A 13,534-nucleotide genomic window follows, 5' to 3' on the forward strand; every position below is an offset into this window, starting at 1 on the left:
TGCTGTAATGTTTGTAATATAACTATATGGAAAAAATACCTCTTAATCATTGAATTCAGGTGTTTCATTCAGACCCATTGCCAAAGGTGTATAAAATCAAGCACCTAGCCATGCAGTCTCGTTGGTTGCCAGGAGAACATTACCTGCCTGCTTCAGCATACCAAGACATATTGGACAAATCTATGCTTCCAACTTTGTGGGAACAGCTTGGGGAAGGGCCTTATTCCAGAATGACTGTGACCCAGTGCACAAAGCAAGGTCCATAAAGACATGGTTGGTTGAGAGAAAGAACTTGACCTACCCGTGCAGAGCCCTGACTTCAACCCCATCAAACACCTTTGGGATGAACTAGGATGGAGATCCAAAGAGAGCCAAGCCTTCACATTCAACATCAGTGCCTGACCTCACAAATGCTCTTCTGGATGAATGGGCAAGAATTCCCACAGACACACTCCAAAATCTTGTGGAACGTCTTTCCAGAAGAGTGGCAGCTGTTATGGCCCTCACTGCAGTCCTGATGCTCTCCACACATCACGATGGCCTAGGCTGCTGTTGACTTTGTCGTGTTTTTGTGATTTTTATTTTTATTTATTTGTATATCCATCCATCCACCCACTCACCCATCCATCCATCCATCCATCTCTTCATTCATCAATCTTCCAACCACGTATGCTGGTCAGAGTCATAGTGCTGGTGCAATGTCCAATTCTACATAAACAACTTATTTATTATGGATATTAATTATTGAATTATTAAAACTAAAACTAGCATTGTTACCCCAGTCAAATTAAGTGTTACCTTTATTATTCACATAATTTAAAAAATGCTGTTTTAAAAAATAAAACATAATAAAATGAAAAAAAAAACAATTCTACAAATATATTGGATTGTAGCTGTTGTTCCTTCTGACTTAGTCTGCTTGTTACATCCTGATTAATGTATGATTATTTTCCTCTTCCATTTCAGCTGCTAGCATTTCTCCAGGGTCTGTTCACCTTCTACCACGAAGGCTATGAGCTCGCACATGAGTTTGAGCCCTACAAGCAGCAGCTGCAGTTCAACTTACAAAATGTAAGAGTTTATTTCCAGTCTGCCGCAGTGACGCAATGGACTAGACCTCTCTACCTAGACCGTCTGCTAGTGATTCCCGGTCAGATTTTAAAGTCATACTGATACCATGAAGATTGGCATTCATAATATGTTCCCAGCTCTTATATTATCGGGCAGGTCTCTCTCCAGACGTAAATAGTTATATAGAAAGGTTTCATAGGCAACATTTTGGTTTTAAAAACGATTTTGAAAGGGGTGCTGTATTTTCAGCAGCATAGGTGAGTGTGGCCAATGCCATACCTATGTTTTTACTCATTTTTTAATCCAGTTGACTGTCAAATTACAGGTTCATCTACAGATAATGACTGGGTATTTCCACATCATGCCGGCCCCACCCAAGTACATAACATTTTTGCTAAACACATCTATGACTACAGGTTTAACAATGTCAAGTGCCCCCTTTACAGTCCCCCGATGAAAAGTAACTCAAAGTACCCGCTATCAACATTAAAAACACGTATTCCAGTCATTTTAAATTCTACCTTTGCCGTACATAAAATCACCTTTCTATAACTTCAGTAATTTTTCAGTGTCATAGTGCAGCAGATATCTAAACTTCCATTGTTCCCTTGTGCCTTTTTAAGACCAGAAACAACTTTGAGAGCACGAGGCAGGAAGTGGAGAAGTTAATGAAGAGGATACGGTCTGTGGATCAGGACTACAAAGCCCCGGGGCAGTGGACCATGGAGGGCTTTCTGTATATCCAAGAAAAACGTATGTTTTCTAGTTTTATTACCAAAATTAGTTTTGTTTTCCTTTCTTGCTCTTTTTTTAAATGATGTTGTTTTCTTTTGGCCATTACCTGCTGTGTGAAAACACTTTAAAGTGGTAAATTGCTTTGGGTCCCTAAAGTTTACTAACTTCTTTCGATTTGTTTTTACTGTCTAATTTTATTTTTCCTGAATGACAGTATCAAAGAGGCCGCTCCTTCGTAAAAGTAGAGAATTGTTACAGATAAACACGCTTATCCTGATCTTTGAGTTAATTATGCAGCTCATCTTGAAAGTTGCACCAGGATCTGGTGTTCCAGGAAAAAACAGAGATGTGTGCCGCTGTTGTGGTATCTTGCTGTATTTTTACACGAGTGATTCTCTTTTCCAGGCCCCTTGGGATGCACATGGACGGGGCACTACTGTACATATGACAAGTCGGCCAAGACATTCACCATGACAAACACAGAAAATAAATCTAGTGCCAAACAGGTACAGGGATATTTTAGCACATTTTGTACACTACTGTGATATAACACTGTGATTTTTCATTTTGGGTTTCTAAACTTTTGTTGTTTTCTCTTGTTGCGTTATCCGGTTATAAAAGCAAAATATCTCAAACGTCAAAAAAATGCTCTTTGGCATTTCAGATGAAATCCTAATGTTATGAACTGAAATAGAATACATTTAAGATGCTTTTCTGTCAAATTAGTGGTACTGTAGCTGTAGTCACAAAATCTTTCAGAAGGCATTAAAACCCCCTTTTCCGCTGTTGCTGGTGCATCAGAACGGCCTCGTTGTGAATTCGCCTGAGATGTTCAAGCTGAAATCCTGCATCCGGAGGAAGACCGATTCAATTGACAAGCGCTTCTGTTTTGACATTGAGGTGGTGGAGAGGTTTGTATTCACTCCGGTCCGTTCACCGTAATGCTGTTTTATGTATGACCAGTGCTGGGTTGTAACCATCCGTGTTTGTTCCTGGTTCTGCGGATCCCTTATTAAGCTCTTTAGTGTTCAAAGCTAGCAGACCTGAAACCATTTAGACATTTTCAAAGTTCTGTCTTATTGCTAAGGAATATCAAGAACTGATCTACTAAACTAAATAGAATAATAATTTAGTATGGCATTAAACTATGTAACGGCGTATAAATGTCCTGCATCATAATTCAAGGCCCTGTACGATTCCGTACTTTATACGTAATTACATACCGATGTGGATGAGCCTCTTACCCAGTGAAAAAGTGTCAGAAATGACTTCTAAACTTCTTATATAGACTCTGCCAGGATATCTCACGTTGTACAGATATTGCTAATGTCTGAAAAAACAACATCTTCATGCAACAATCAAATAGATGCATTAATAAAAATTTCTGGCGGCACTGACATTTATTAAAGGCACCAGTAATAGATGCAATCAGTGGATTTGATCTAGTTTCATTCTGTTTAAGCTACACTTTCTGAAATTCGGGTTTACCTGAAATCTGTAGTGAGAATGTCTCTAAAAGGGTTTTTATGTACTTTTCTGTACACGTGTCCGTTCCACAGTGTGGGATATTAAAACAGCAGCTTTATTTTCTGTGTGTACCCATTTCCCCCTCTCTTTGTTAATATAGAAATACCGTCTATCATGGAACTTTTTTCAGACCTCTTCAAATTTTCTATAAAGCCCGGTATGTTACCAGCATAATGTCTTTGTAGTGTAGTTGCATGATTTCGCTTATGTGCTCCTAACGATTTATACTTACTGATCTTAATGAAGAGAACTTTCCACTCCTTCTAGCCAATCACGCTCTACCTATCAGGGTAGATTTATTAAAATGCATGTAAAAATAATTTCACGGTAATTTTTTTTCCCCCACACGCACACTCATTACAGATGAGATGTTCATTACTATTAATCGAGTTTATACGATTATTTTATACGATTATTATAAAATAGCTGAGATACCACCTATAATTGGTATCAGAGTAAAATTTTTATTTACACTTGCATGTCATTCTGCTGTCCTGCAGCTTTGTATATGAAATATAACATTTATCTGGTCATTGATATTTCTACCAAAGACAATTAAACTCCTTTTTCTGCAGCAGATTCCAGCTTGATAGGGTTACATATAACAACTCCTGTCTCACAAATACTGCACTAAAAATCATATATATATGCATATATACATATATATATACACACACACACCATGAAAAATATTGCTGCACGTCTTGTATTGCTGAATTGTTTCACTTAATTCTAGAAAAGTTTTGTTCAGTGGTTTTGGAAGAAAAATTCAAAAATCATTAGTTATTCCGAAAAGCTAATCACATGGCAAAGGCACGGTGTAGAGTTCTTTAGTAGAGTTCTTTAGTGGCGCAGTGAGAATTCCACAGCTAACAATAAAGAACGTTATTCATTGTTATTAAAAAAAAAAAGATGTGTTTTGTCTGAGCGTCGCAGCTCTGCTATTCGCAGGTCTATGTCAGGTCTATGTTTACCCTCCAGTTCGCTGTAAAAAGATGTGTTTTGTCTGAGCAGGTCTGCTATTTGCGGGTCTATGTCAGGTCTATGTTTACTCTCCAGTTTGCTGTACTGAAAGGTATTTTTAGGAGCAGATTTTCAACTTACGTCATCATTCTATCAAAAAAAAGAAAATAGAAGAATTCTGCTTCTGTATACTTCACTTCCAAAGTGCGTTTAATCATATAACATGTTATATACCGACATTAGAAATTGTGGTATTGTGATGCTTCAATAAGGCCAGAATACAGATTGTATGTTAAGGTAACAAATGGTAAACTCTGTGGTGGAGACTGAAACCCCATTTGCCCTAAGCCGGTTAACGTTGAAGAATTGGAAGCGGTAACATATGCCAAATCCATCCATCTTGCAACTGCTTTTGCTGGTCATGGGGGCAGAGCCTGTCACATGTAGCACAAGGCTTGGCTGCTCTAAATTAAAACCTTAAGCCTTCCTATTTTGGTAGGTATGAGGATGTACTGGAGCTGTTTTTTGTCTGCATTTCCTTCAGGCATGGCATCATCACCTTACAGGCCCTGTCTGAGTCCAACAGGAGACTCTGGTTGGAGGCCATGGATGGCAAGGAGCCGGTAAGTATGCAGCTTATACAGCACAGCTCAGGCGAGTCAGTGAGGAAAGCAGGGGCATGCAAGCAGTCTAATGCAGACACTGTGCTAACGTCTTACTGCCTGGCATCAGTCTAGGGCAGTGTTTCCCAACCCAGTCCTCGGGGAACCCCCAGACAGTCCACGTTTTTGCTCCCTCCCAGCTCCCAGCCAATCAGGAACACCGAATAGCTGGTACAGGTGCGCTGGGAGCTGAGAGGAAGCAAAAACGTGGACTGGCTGGGGTTCCCTGAGGACTGGTCTATGGTGACCAGATGATCAGTGTCAGGCAGGACAGGATTTGCAAACTACCATTTCAAATAAAAGGACATGGATTTCACTTTAGCACTGACTTCTTGCCTTATGCTGATTGGTCAGTCTCCTATAATCATGCATGTGTCAGTAATGTTAATGTGAAACAGCTGGATGAGTCTTTCAATCAAGGAAACAAACCAGTCAAAGCACAAATAGAACTGAACCCCATTTAGCCGAGCACAGGAGCCTTTCGGTTTTAAAGTACAGACGCTCCTCTACTTGGAATGAGATACATGCCGAACGGCCGCTCGTAACTTGAAATTCGTTATTCAACATCATTTTAAGGGTAAACGCAAGTACAAATAACTAGGATGCTGGGAGTACACACGCTACGCTGCTGCGCGGCGGGAATAGAGGCCAGAAGTCGTACTAGGCGGAATTGGTGCGCAGAAAAAAAAGCTTGATGTTGCGGACAGGAAACGGGAGCCCAAGGAACACAATTTGGACTTACTGTACAGTCCTCTTCGTTTGTATGTCTGAAAGTTCGTAAGTAGAGGAGTGTCTGTAGTTTGTAAAACCTGACGTAGCTCGTAGTATCCCTCCAGATGTAGATTTGATCATCACCCTACATCAGTCACCATTGGTCACCAAATATTGGACTTTATATATGTACATCTGCTGCCTAACCCTACTTTTTGTCTTTATATTTAATGCTTTTATCCATGGCAACTTATAGTAGAGGGAAGGTTTTCTTTTTTATGTGTGCTTCTGCGCATTTGAACCTACAAACTTTGCACTGCCAGTGTAAAACTACTTGTTGAGCTAAATTACTTACTGCTTGCTGGTCTTTTCCTCTAGATATACACTCTGCCAGCTCTTCTCAGCAAGAAAGAAGAGAGTAAGTCTGCCTTTCGTATTATTGAACTGTAGCTTCTACTTTTCTGTACCAGGTACCAGTGCGGTAGCGATTCTCTGTGACAGTCCACTCAAGTGGCTGCCAAGGTACAATGTCAGAGATATCAAGGAACCATGAGCAAGAGGGACTGGAGTCATTTCACATTTTGGTGACCTAGTTTTCTTTGAACCCTAACCCTAACCCTAGTTTTCTTTGACTTTGCATGCAGTGTTCCTGAATGAGGCCGGCTTTAATTTTGTGAAGAAATGTATTCAGCTGGTGGAAACGAGGGGTAAGATGTTGCAATTTTATACAATTGCTTAATGTTAAATTCAGATACATAATAAGATTTTAATTACACATGCATCATTCGATTTGAAACTGAAGTAGTCTGTTGCGCTTTGGAATTCCAGTTCTAAAACAACATCCCATTTCTTTATACTGTGGATGTTTTCTAGCGATGGCAAAAACAACACTTTATGAACCATTTGCAGTATTTTTGGGCCCCACTAGATGGTGCTGTCTGTACAAAAAAATGGGCTCAAAGCATGTCCCAAAGCAGGCCATGAACACCATCTAGTGGGATCAAAAAATACCTCAGATGGATCATTAGGCATCGTTTTGGCCAGCAATAATATAATTTTTTTAACTTTCTGTGAAAGCTAATTTGACGACTTTCTGCTTTTCAACTACACATTTTTTTTTTTTTTTGCTTAATTGGTAGATGAAGCAAATTAATGTTGCATACTTTGTATATTTTCATTATTATCTCAGGACTTTAATGTAATGCTTGGACTGAAAAAAATAAAAATTGTGTTTAAAATTGTTCTTATCTGGGTGAGGCTTTGACAGAGATAAAGCATCAGAGTAAGATAGAGAAAGTGCAGTAGGAGACTTAGTGTGAGAACCAGCTTGTTATTGTACTGATGAATTCAGTCTGTTGTTAACATATAATAAACAGGGCTAAATGGTGTCTGTTCTTTTTTATAATATTCTGTCTGCTATCCGTGCATTAGAGGGTGACACAGGAGTAGATTTTCACTCCTGTTCCCACAAGAAAACTCCCGTCCCAGTAAAAATAAATAAATAATAAAAAATCCAGTCCCATCCCAATCCCGGAGGAATTAATCCCAGTCCCATCCCAATCCCAGTGGCGAGGTGGGGGATGATTTTAAGATTGCACATCTGAGGTATTTCTTAAGTACTTTGCACATCTTACATACAGCGTACACTGTTTGATTACTGTAACGCTCAACTCTAAGAAACTTCCTCAAAATATCTGTCTTGCCTGAAAACTTGCCTGAAAGTGAGATATTAGGATCATTGTTGTTAACTTCATTGCAACACTACCTTGTCTGATTCCGACAAAATCAAAGCCTGCGTCATGCATTGCACTGGTCAGGTGGTACTGGTACTGGGTACCTGTAGCCAACCAGCTACTAGTAGACAGGAGACTTAAAAAGTCAACAACACAGCTAGCATTGTGTTCAAAATAAAGAAAACAGCGTTAATTTACATTAGATCACCACATAAAAGCTGGCCAATCAGCATGATTCAGACCCCCCGCCGCTGCCATTGACGATTTTCCTGTCCCGTCCCGGACTTGTGACTAATAATGAAACTGACTCCCATTATGTGGGATTTCAGCCTCAACTGTGCATCATGTCGGCTGTGAATCTTGTATGTAAAACTGCATATGACATCATAAGTGCATAGTTAATTGTGTATATATTTGCTTTTTTTTTAAGGCATTAACACCTTGGGACTTTATCGAATAGGAGGAGTTAACTCTAAAGTGCAGCGACTGATGACATCATCATTTGGTATGAGTCCTTTAAGAGTGAAAAATTTGATTTCCGATTGCATTGTTGTATTTAACAGCAAACACTCAAAATTCGGATGAAAGAAACAAAGTTGTTTTTGCGCAGCAAACAAAGCCTCCACAGATATGGACCTGGATCCAGACACTTGGGACAATAAGACCATCACTAGTGGCCTAAAGAATTACCTCAGGTTTGTTTGTTCATCCCACCGACGTGTAGCAGCTACTCCTCCTGATTTTCTGGAAAGGTGATGGCCTTGTCAAAATATCCTCACTAGCTTAATTTCCTTGAGATGTAAAATTTGGTTTCATCATATTGGCCTACATTAGTATGGATATTCACATTTCCCTTGTTTTATTAATTTCTGTGCTAGTCAGTCATTATAATCGTTGTGAATGGGGTGACCAATCACTTACTGATTTCTTCTCCAGATGTCTGTCTGAGCCTTTGATGACGTACAGACTTCACAAAGACTTCATTATGGCTGTCAGTAAGTCAAGAACAGCTCTGTCTTTCTGCTCTCTCCTATTCCATTGGTCTTTGTTTACTAGCTAATTATCCTCCAGTGCTATAGTCTAAAAATATTACACTGCTTTGTCTTTCAGAGTCCGATGACCAGAACTACAGAGTCCAAGCAGTTCATGCCCTGGTCCACAAGTTGCCCGAGAAGAACAAAGAGATGCTGGATATTCTAATTAAACACCTGGTCAAGTCAGTATAATCACATATGTAAAGCATTAGCTAGCATATAAAATAAACCTGACTGGTAAAAATTATATAGGGGGTGGTGCCTTATACCACTGGGCCCAGGGCTTATAGCTCGAGAAACGTGGATGTGAATGGCGTGTGAGTGTGTCCTGCGATGGCCTGGTGACCCATCCTGGGTTATTCCCAGCCTCGTGCCCTGTGATGGGTTGGTGCCCCATCCTGGGTTATTCCCTGCCTCGTTCCCTGTGATGGGCTGGTGCCCCATCCTGGGTTATTCCCTGCCTCGTGCCCTGTGATGGCCTGGTGCCCCATCCTGGGTTATTCCCTGCCTCGTGCCATGTGATGGGCTGGTGCCCCATCCTGGGTTATTCCCTGCCTCGTGCCCTGTGATGGGTTGGTGCCCCATCCTGGGTTATTCCCTGCCTCGTGCCCTGCGATGGGCTGGTGCCCCATCCTGGGTTATTCCCAGCCTTTTACCCTGTGATGGGTTGGTGCCCCATCCTGGGTTATTCCCTTCCTCGTGCCCTGCAATGGGCTGGTGCCCCATCCTGGGTTATTCCCTGCCTCGTGCCCTGTGATGGCCTGGTGCCCCCATCCTGGGTTATTCCCTGCCTCGTGCCCATCACTTCTGGGATAGGCTTCAGATCCCCCTGATCTTGCATTGGATAGGCGGTTGCAGAAGATGGATGGAACAACAAGATGACAAATTATTAGAAATGATTTTCCCTTCCCATTGTACTTGCACACACCTAGTTCTAATTTGTAGCATTTTTCATAACTGTTGATTTTCTGGGAACCAGGTTGGTATTGTTTTGGCTACAAGCATAAATTTACCCTAATCTCATTCTACTGTGGAAACAGAAATTAACATTACCATAACTAATATTTAGTTAATTATGTCCTGATGTATGGTTATCATCTTCGAGCACTATAATATATTAAACAACGGTAACAGGGTTCTAATTACTATATAATTTTTTACATAAGTAGCATTATAGTCATACTGTTATTTTGAAAATTAGATTCATATTTAACAATATTAAACATCCTTCATTATGTTGCCCTTTACAGATTTTTGGTTGTATTTTTCACTTAATTCATATAATATACCTGGATTTTAAGTATTTTTACAAAAACTTGACAGCTGACACATTTTGCCTCAATAAGTATTTGTTCATTTAGCAAAACACTTAAAATTACCCTGATGTGCCACTCATTTTCATGCAAAATTTGAGTTAGTCAGATGATCTGGTTCATATGATCGCTTAAGCAATAATGCTTCACGTCCAGCCAGTTTCTGGTGAAATATTCTTTCAAAAAAACTGCTTGGTGATGCTGTGGTTCATTTTCAGAGGTGTATAATAGCATCGAATTTTGAAGGCTTGCTCGGCCATAGTCAGTAATTAGATAATAGAATGATATGCTGTCATACGGCAGTCATGAAGAATTTATGCCTCTGCTGCCTGCAAGACAACTACCTCCACCTCCGGCAACTACCCTCCAACCTGCCTGCCCTTGGCTCAACACGATGCCTCGCCATCCATCCTGCGGCTGTGCCTCTATTAATCCTGCCATCGTGCATCAAGCACCCCGTGCCTGCACCGGTCGGCCGCTGCATTGAGACATATATTTCAACCCCTGTATTAGCTTAGTCATATCATCTTGTTTGTTTGACTCATCTGCCGGCTCAGTATAATCACATATGTAAAGCATTAGCTAGCATATAAAATAAACCTGACTGGTAAACATTATATAGGGGGTGGTGCCTTATACCACTGGGCCCAGGGCTTATGGCTCGAGAAACGTGGATGTGAATGGCGTGTGAGTGTGTCCTGCGATGGCCTGGTGCCCCATCCTGGGTTATTCCCTGCCTCGTGCCCTGTGATGGCCTGGTGCCCCATCCTGGGTTATTCCCAGCCTTTTGCCCTGTGATGGCCTGGTGCCCCATCCTGGGTTATTCCCAGCCTTTTGCCCTGTGATGGCCTGGTGCCCCATCCTGGGTTATTCCCTGCCTTTTGCCCTGTGATGGGTTGGTGCCCCATCCTTGGGTTATTCCCTGCCTCGTGCCCTGTGATGGGCTGGTGCCCCATCCTGGGTTATTCCCTGCCTCGTGCCCTGTGATGGCCTGGTGCCCCATCCTGGGTTATTCCCAGCCTTTTGCCCTGTGATGGCCTGGTGCCCCATCCTGGGTTATTCCCTGCCTTTTGCCCTGTGATGGGTTGGTGCCCCATCCTTGGGTTATTCCCTGCCTCGTGCCCTGTGATGGGCTGGTGCCCCATCCTGGGTTATTCCCTGCCTCGTGCCCTGTGATGGCCTGGTGCCCCATCCTGGGTTATTCCCTGCCTCGTGCCCTGTGATGGGCTGGTGCTTAGTCATATCATCTTGTTTGTTTGACTCATCTGCCGGCTCCTGGAGGATGGGCTCCCCCTTTGGGTCTGGTTCCTCCCAAGGCTTCTTCCTCTTAGGGAGTTTTTCCTTGCCACCATTGCCTTTGGCTTACTCAATGGGGGGTCCTTACGTGGCCGAAATGTAAAGCGCATTGAGACAGTGTAATGTTGTGATAATGCGCTATATAAATAAAATTGAATTGAATTGAAATTCAGATTGATCCTAGAACAGGCCAACTGCTCCAGACTTATCCCTAAGACAAGAGTAACCGGAAAGAGGTGACAAAGGACAGTATTACCTTGATATGATATTGTTTCTGTGCTCAAAACACTTCTAATGAATGCAAAATGCTATGCCTAGTGCAAATGTTACAGGACTGGCCTCAACTTAGAATACTCTTTGCTTACGCCACCCCATCCGTGATGATAGTATCGTGGTGGAGTCCTGCATATTAGCAGCAGGAACTGAGATGTTTGTCAGTAAAGAAGAAACAAGAGATGGAGTCAAATTCCGGGAAATTCTTGCGGGGAAACTGCTTCATTCTGTAACAAACACAACCCTCCAACACGGATTCATGTTTCAACATTGCAAAAGTCAGGCATTTAAAGACAAAGAGTCCTGGATTCAGGATGTCTTTACAGGCCCAGATAAAGCCTGTGCTTGAAATTTGCAGAACGATTTGAAGATTGTGGCTCAATGACATTCCTCATGTAACCTGAGCAAACCTCCAGTTTTGAAACTGATTAATACATGTTGGGTAAGACAGACTGAAAATGATGCCAAAGTAATCTCTTAGTATTCCCTAAAGGGGTGATATCGGTTCATTGTTTTCGTAAATACATACATTCCTGTAATGCCCTAAAATATTTCAGGCTCAAACATTGTTGAATACATTGTGTAAGTCAACTGAAAAATAATATCATTTCAGTACATCACATCAGTCAAAAAATTCTCAATAATGCTTTCTCCACTAATGCTTTTATCCACTAGATGGCAGCATTTTGGTTTTTCTGCGAGGAAACACAGATAAGAATTGCACTGTACTTTAGTACATCTTGTACTTAATGCATATGACAATAAATCTTAACTCTTGTACCTAGAATGTGCACTTCAATGTACCTGCACTCCATTCAGGTTGTAACCCTACTTTGTGCTGGTTACCTGCCCCCCCAGTCCTGACCGTGATAAGCAGTGAGATGGATGGGTGGACAGACAGATTAAGTGTAAAAATTGTAAGAATGACTGTTAATCATTTTGGCAATATCTTCTTTTTTCATACGGCAGGGTGTCTACTCACAGTCAAATGAACCTGATGACGATTTCCAACTTGGGTGTGATTTTCGGTCCCACACTGATGCGCTCTCAGGAGGAGACGGTGGCAGCTATGATGAATATCAAGTTCCAGAACATAGTGGTGGAAATTTTGATTGAGAATTATGAGAAGGCAAGCGACCGATCATTTGATACTACTGCATGATTCGGGTACTTCTGCTGAAGCTATCCGGGACAGGACGATAATTTGTTTTTTCAAGTTGTTTTCAAAAACCGATATTTCATAATTAATACGTTAAGTGTGCCGTTACATTACCTGTGCCCCCTCAAGTAAAATGTTACCCTTATTTCTTGTAGACCATCTTGACTTAGTATCCCTTACACAGGAATCACATAGTGTTTAGTTTTTGACAAGACATGAAAGATATTTCTCAACAGATGCTAAGGTCTATTACTTGAATCCTGTGTTCACTTTGTCGCAGATCTTTCAGCAGCCTCCGGACCCCAACGTGCCCCTACCTCAACCTCAGTCCCGTTCGAGTTCTCGCCGAACCAAGGCCATCTGCCTGTCCACGGGCCCGCGGAAGCCAAGGGGCCTGTACACGCCGACGCTGTGCCTTGCCGACGCTGATAGTGAGTCAAGCTGCTTCGTTCTTCTGCTGAACGTTGTGTTTCAGAATGGACAAGCGGAAATTCCGGTTTTCTCCTTCTAAGAGGAATCGGGGTTGACGGTGCTCTTTCCTGACGCCCCCAGGTGATACGTTCAGCAGCAGCCCTAGCAGTACCCCTATGGGCAGCATCGAGTCGCTGTCCTCACACTCCTCAGAGCAGAACAGCTTCTCCAAACGGGGCCCCTCCAACCTGCCGAAGCATAAGTCCAAAGGCAGTCTGTGCTGGACTCCATCCCAGGTGTCCTCCAACGGGCCGAAGAGCTCCACCTACACCACCAGCCCGGACTCCAGCTCCAAGGAGGATGCAGCCAAGACAGATGGGGAGTCTGAGGACACCCAGAGTCTGTCCTCTGTTACCACGGCTGGGAGGCGCTCTCCTGCACTGGACCTGGCTGAGAAAGCCCCTCAGGACCTGCCAGACAGCAAAACCCCAGAACTGAACCGCTCAGCTGCACCGTCGCTCAGGTCGTTGCATATCTCTGAAGGTAACCTCCGCATTTCAGATTCTTGACCCCCTACTGCATGCCTGCGTACCTTTTGCCCCCATTCCCCAGGTTATCATAACAGCGCCATCGCTCATGATCTTCG

At 42.3% G+C, this 13,534-nt stretch overlaps 1 protein-coding gene across 2 annotated transcripts in view; it reads left to right on the plus strand.

Annotated features, from left to right (window-relative positions):
* arhgap42a (Rho GTPase activating protein 42a) overlaps positions 1 to 13,534 on the plus strand; it is a 55,100-nt gene that overhangs the window by 36,113 nt on the left and 5,453 nt on the right. The window contains exons 7-21 of one of the 2 annotated variants that reach the window (XM_023800459.2): positions 967 to 1,071; positions 1,695 to 1,824; positions 2,212 to 2,312; positions 2,608 to 2,717; positions 3,434 to 3,490; positions 4,841 to 4,919; positions 6,048 to 6,087; positions 6,314 to 6,376; positions 7,833 to 7,907; positions 8,013 to 8,097; positions 8,339 to 8,397; positions 8,513 to 8,618; positions 12,288 to 12,447; positions 12,758 to 12,908; positions 13,030 to 13,431. In XM_023800459.2, coding sequence (XP_023656227.1) covers positions 967 to 1,071; positions 1,695 to 1,824; positions 2,212 to 2,312; positions 2,608 to 2,717; positions 3,434 to 3,490; positions 4,841 to 4,919; positions 6,048 to 6,087; positions 6,314 to 6,376; positions 7,833 to 7,907; positions 8,013 to 8,097; positions 8,339 to 8,397; positions 8,513 to 8,618; positions 12,288 to 12,447; positions 12,758 to 12,908; positions 13,030 to 13,431 — 1,723 coding nt within the window. The remainder of the gene's footprint in view (positions 1 to 966; positions 1,072 to 1,694; positions 1,825 to 2,211; positions 2,313 to 2,607; positions 2,718 to 3,433; positions 3,491 to 4,840; positions 4,920 to 6,047; positions 6,088 to 6,313; positions 6,377 to 7,832; positions 7,908 to 8,012; positions 8,098 to 8,338; positions 8,398 to 8,512; positions 8,619 to 12,287; positions 12,448 to 12,757; positions 12,909 to 13,029; positions 13,432 to 13,534) is intronic. The other variant, XM_023800460.2, reaches the window with a different exon arrangement.

The sequence above is a fragment of the Paramormyrops kingsleyae genome, chromosome 18 (genome assembly GCF_048594095.1).
Source record: "Paramormyrops kingsleyae isolate MSU_618 chromosome 18, PKINGS_0.4, whole genome shotgun sequence".
NCBI lineage: Eukaryota > Metazoa > Chordata > Actinopteri > Osteoglossiformes > Mormyridae > Paramormyrops > Paramormyrops kingsleyae.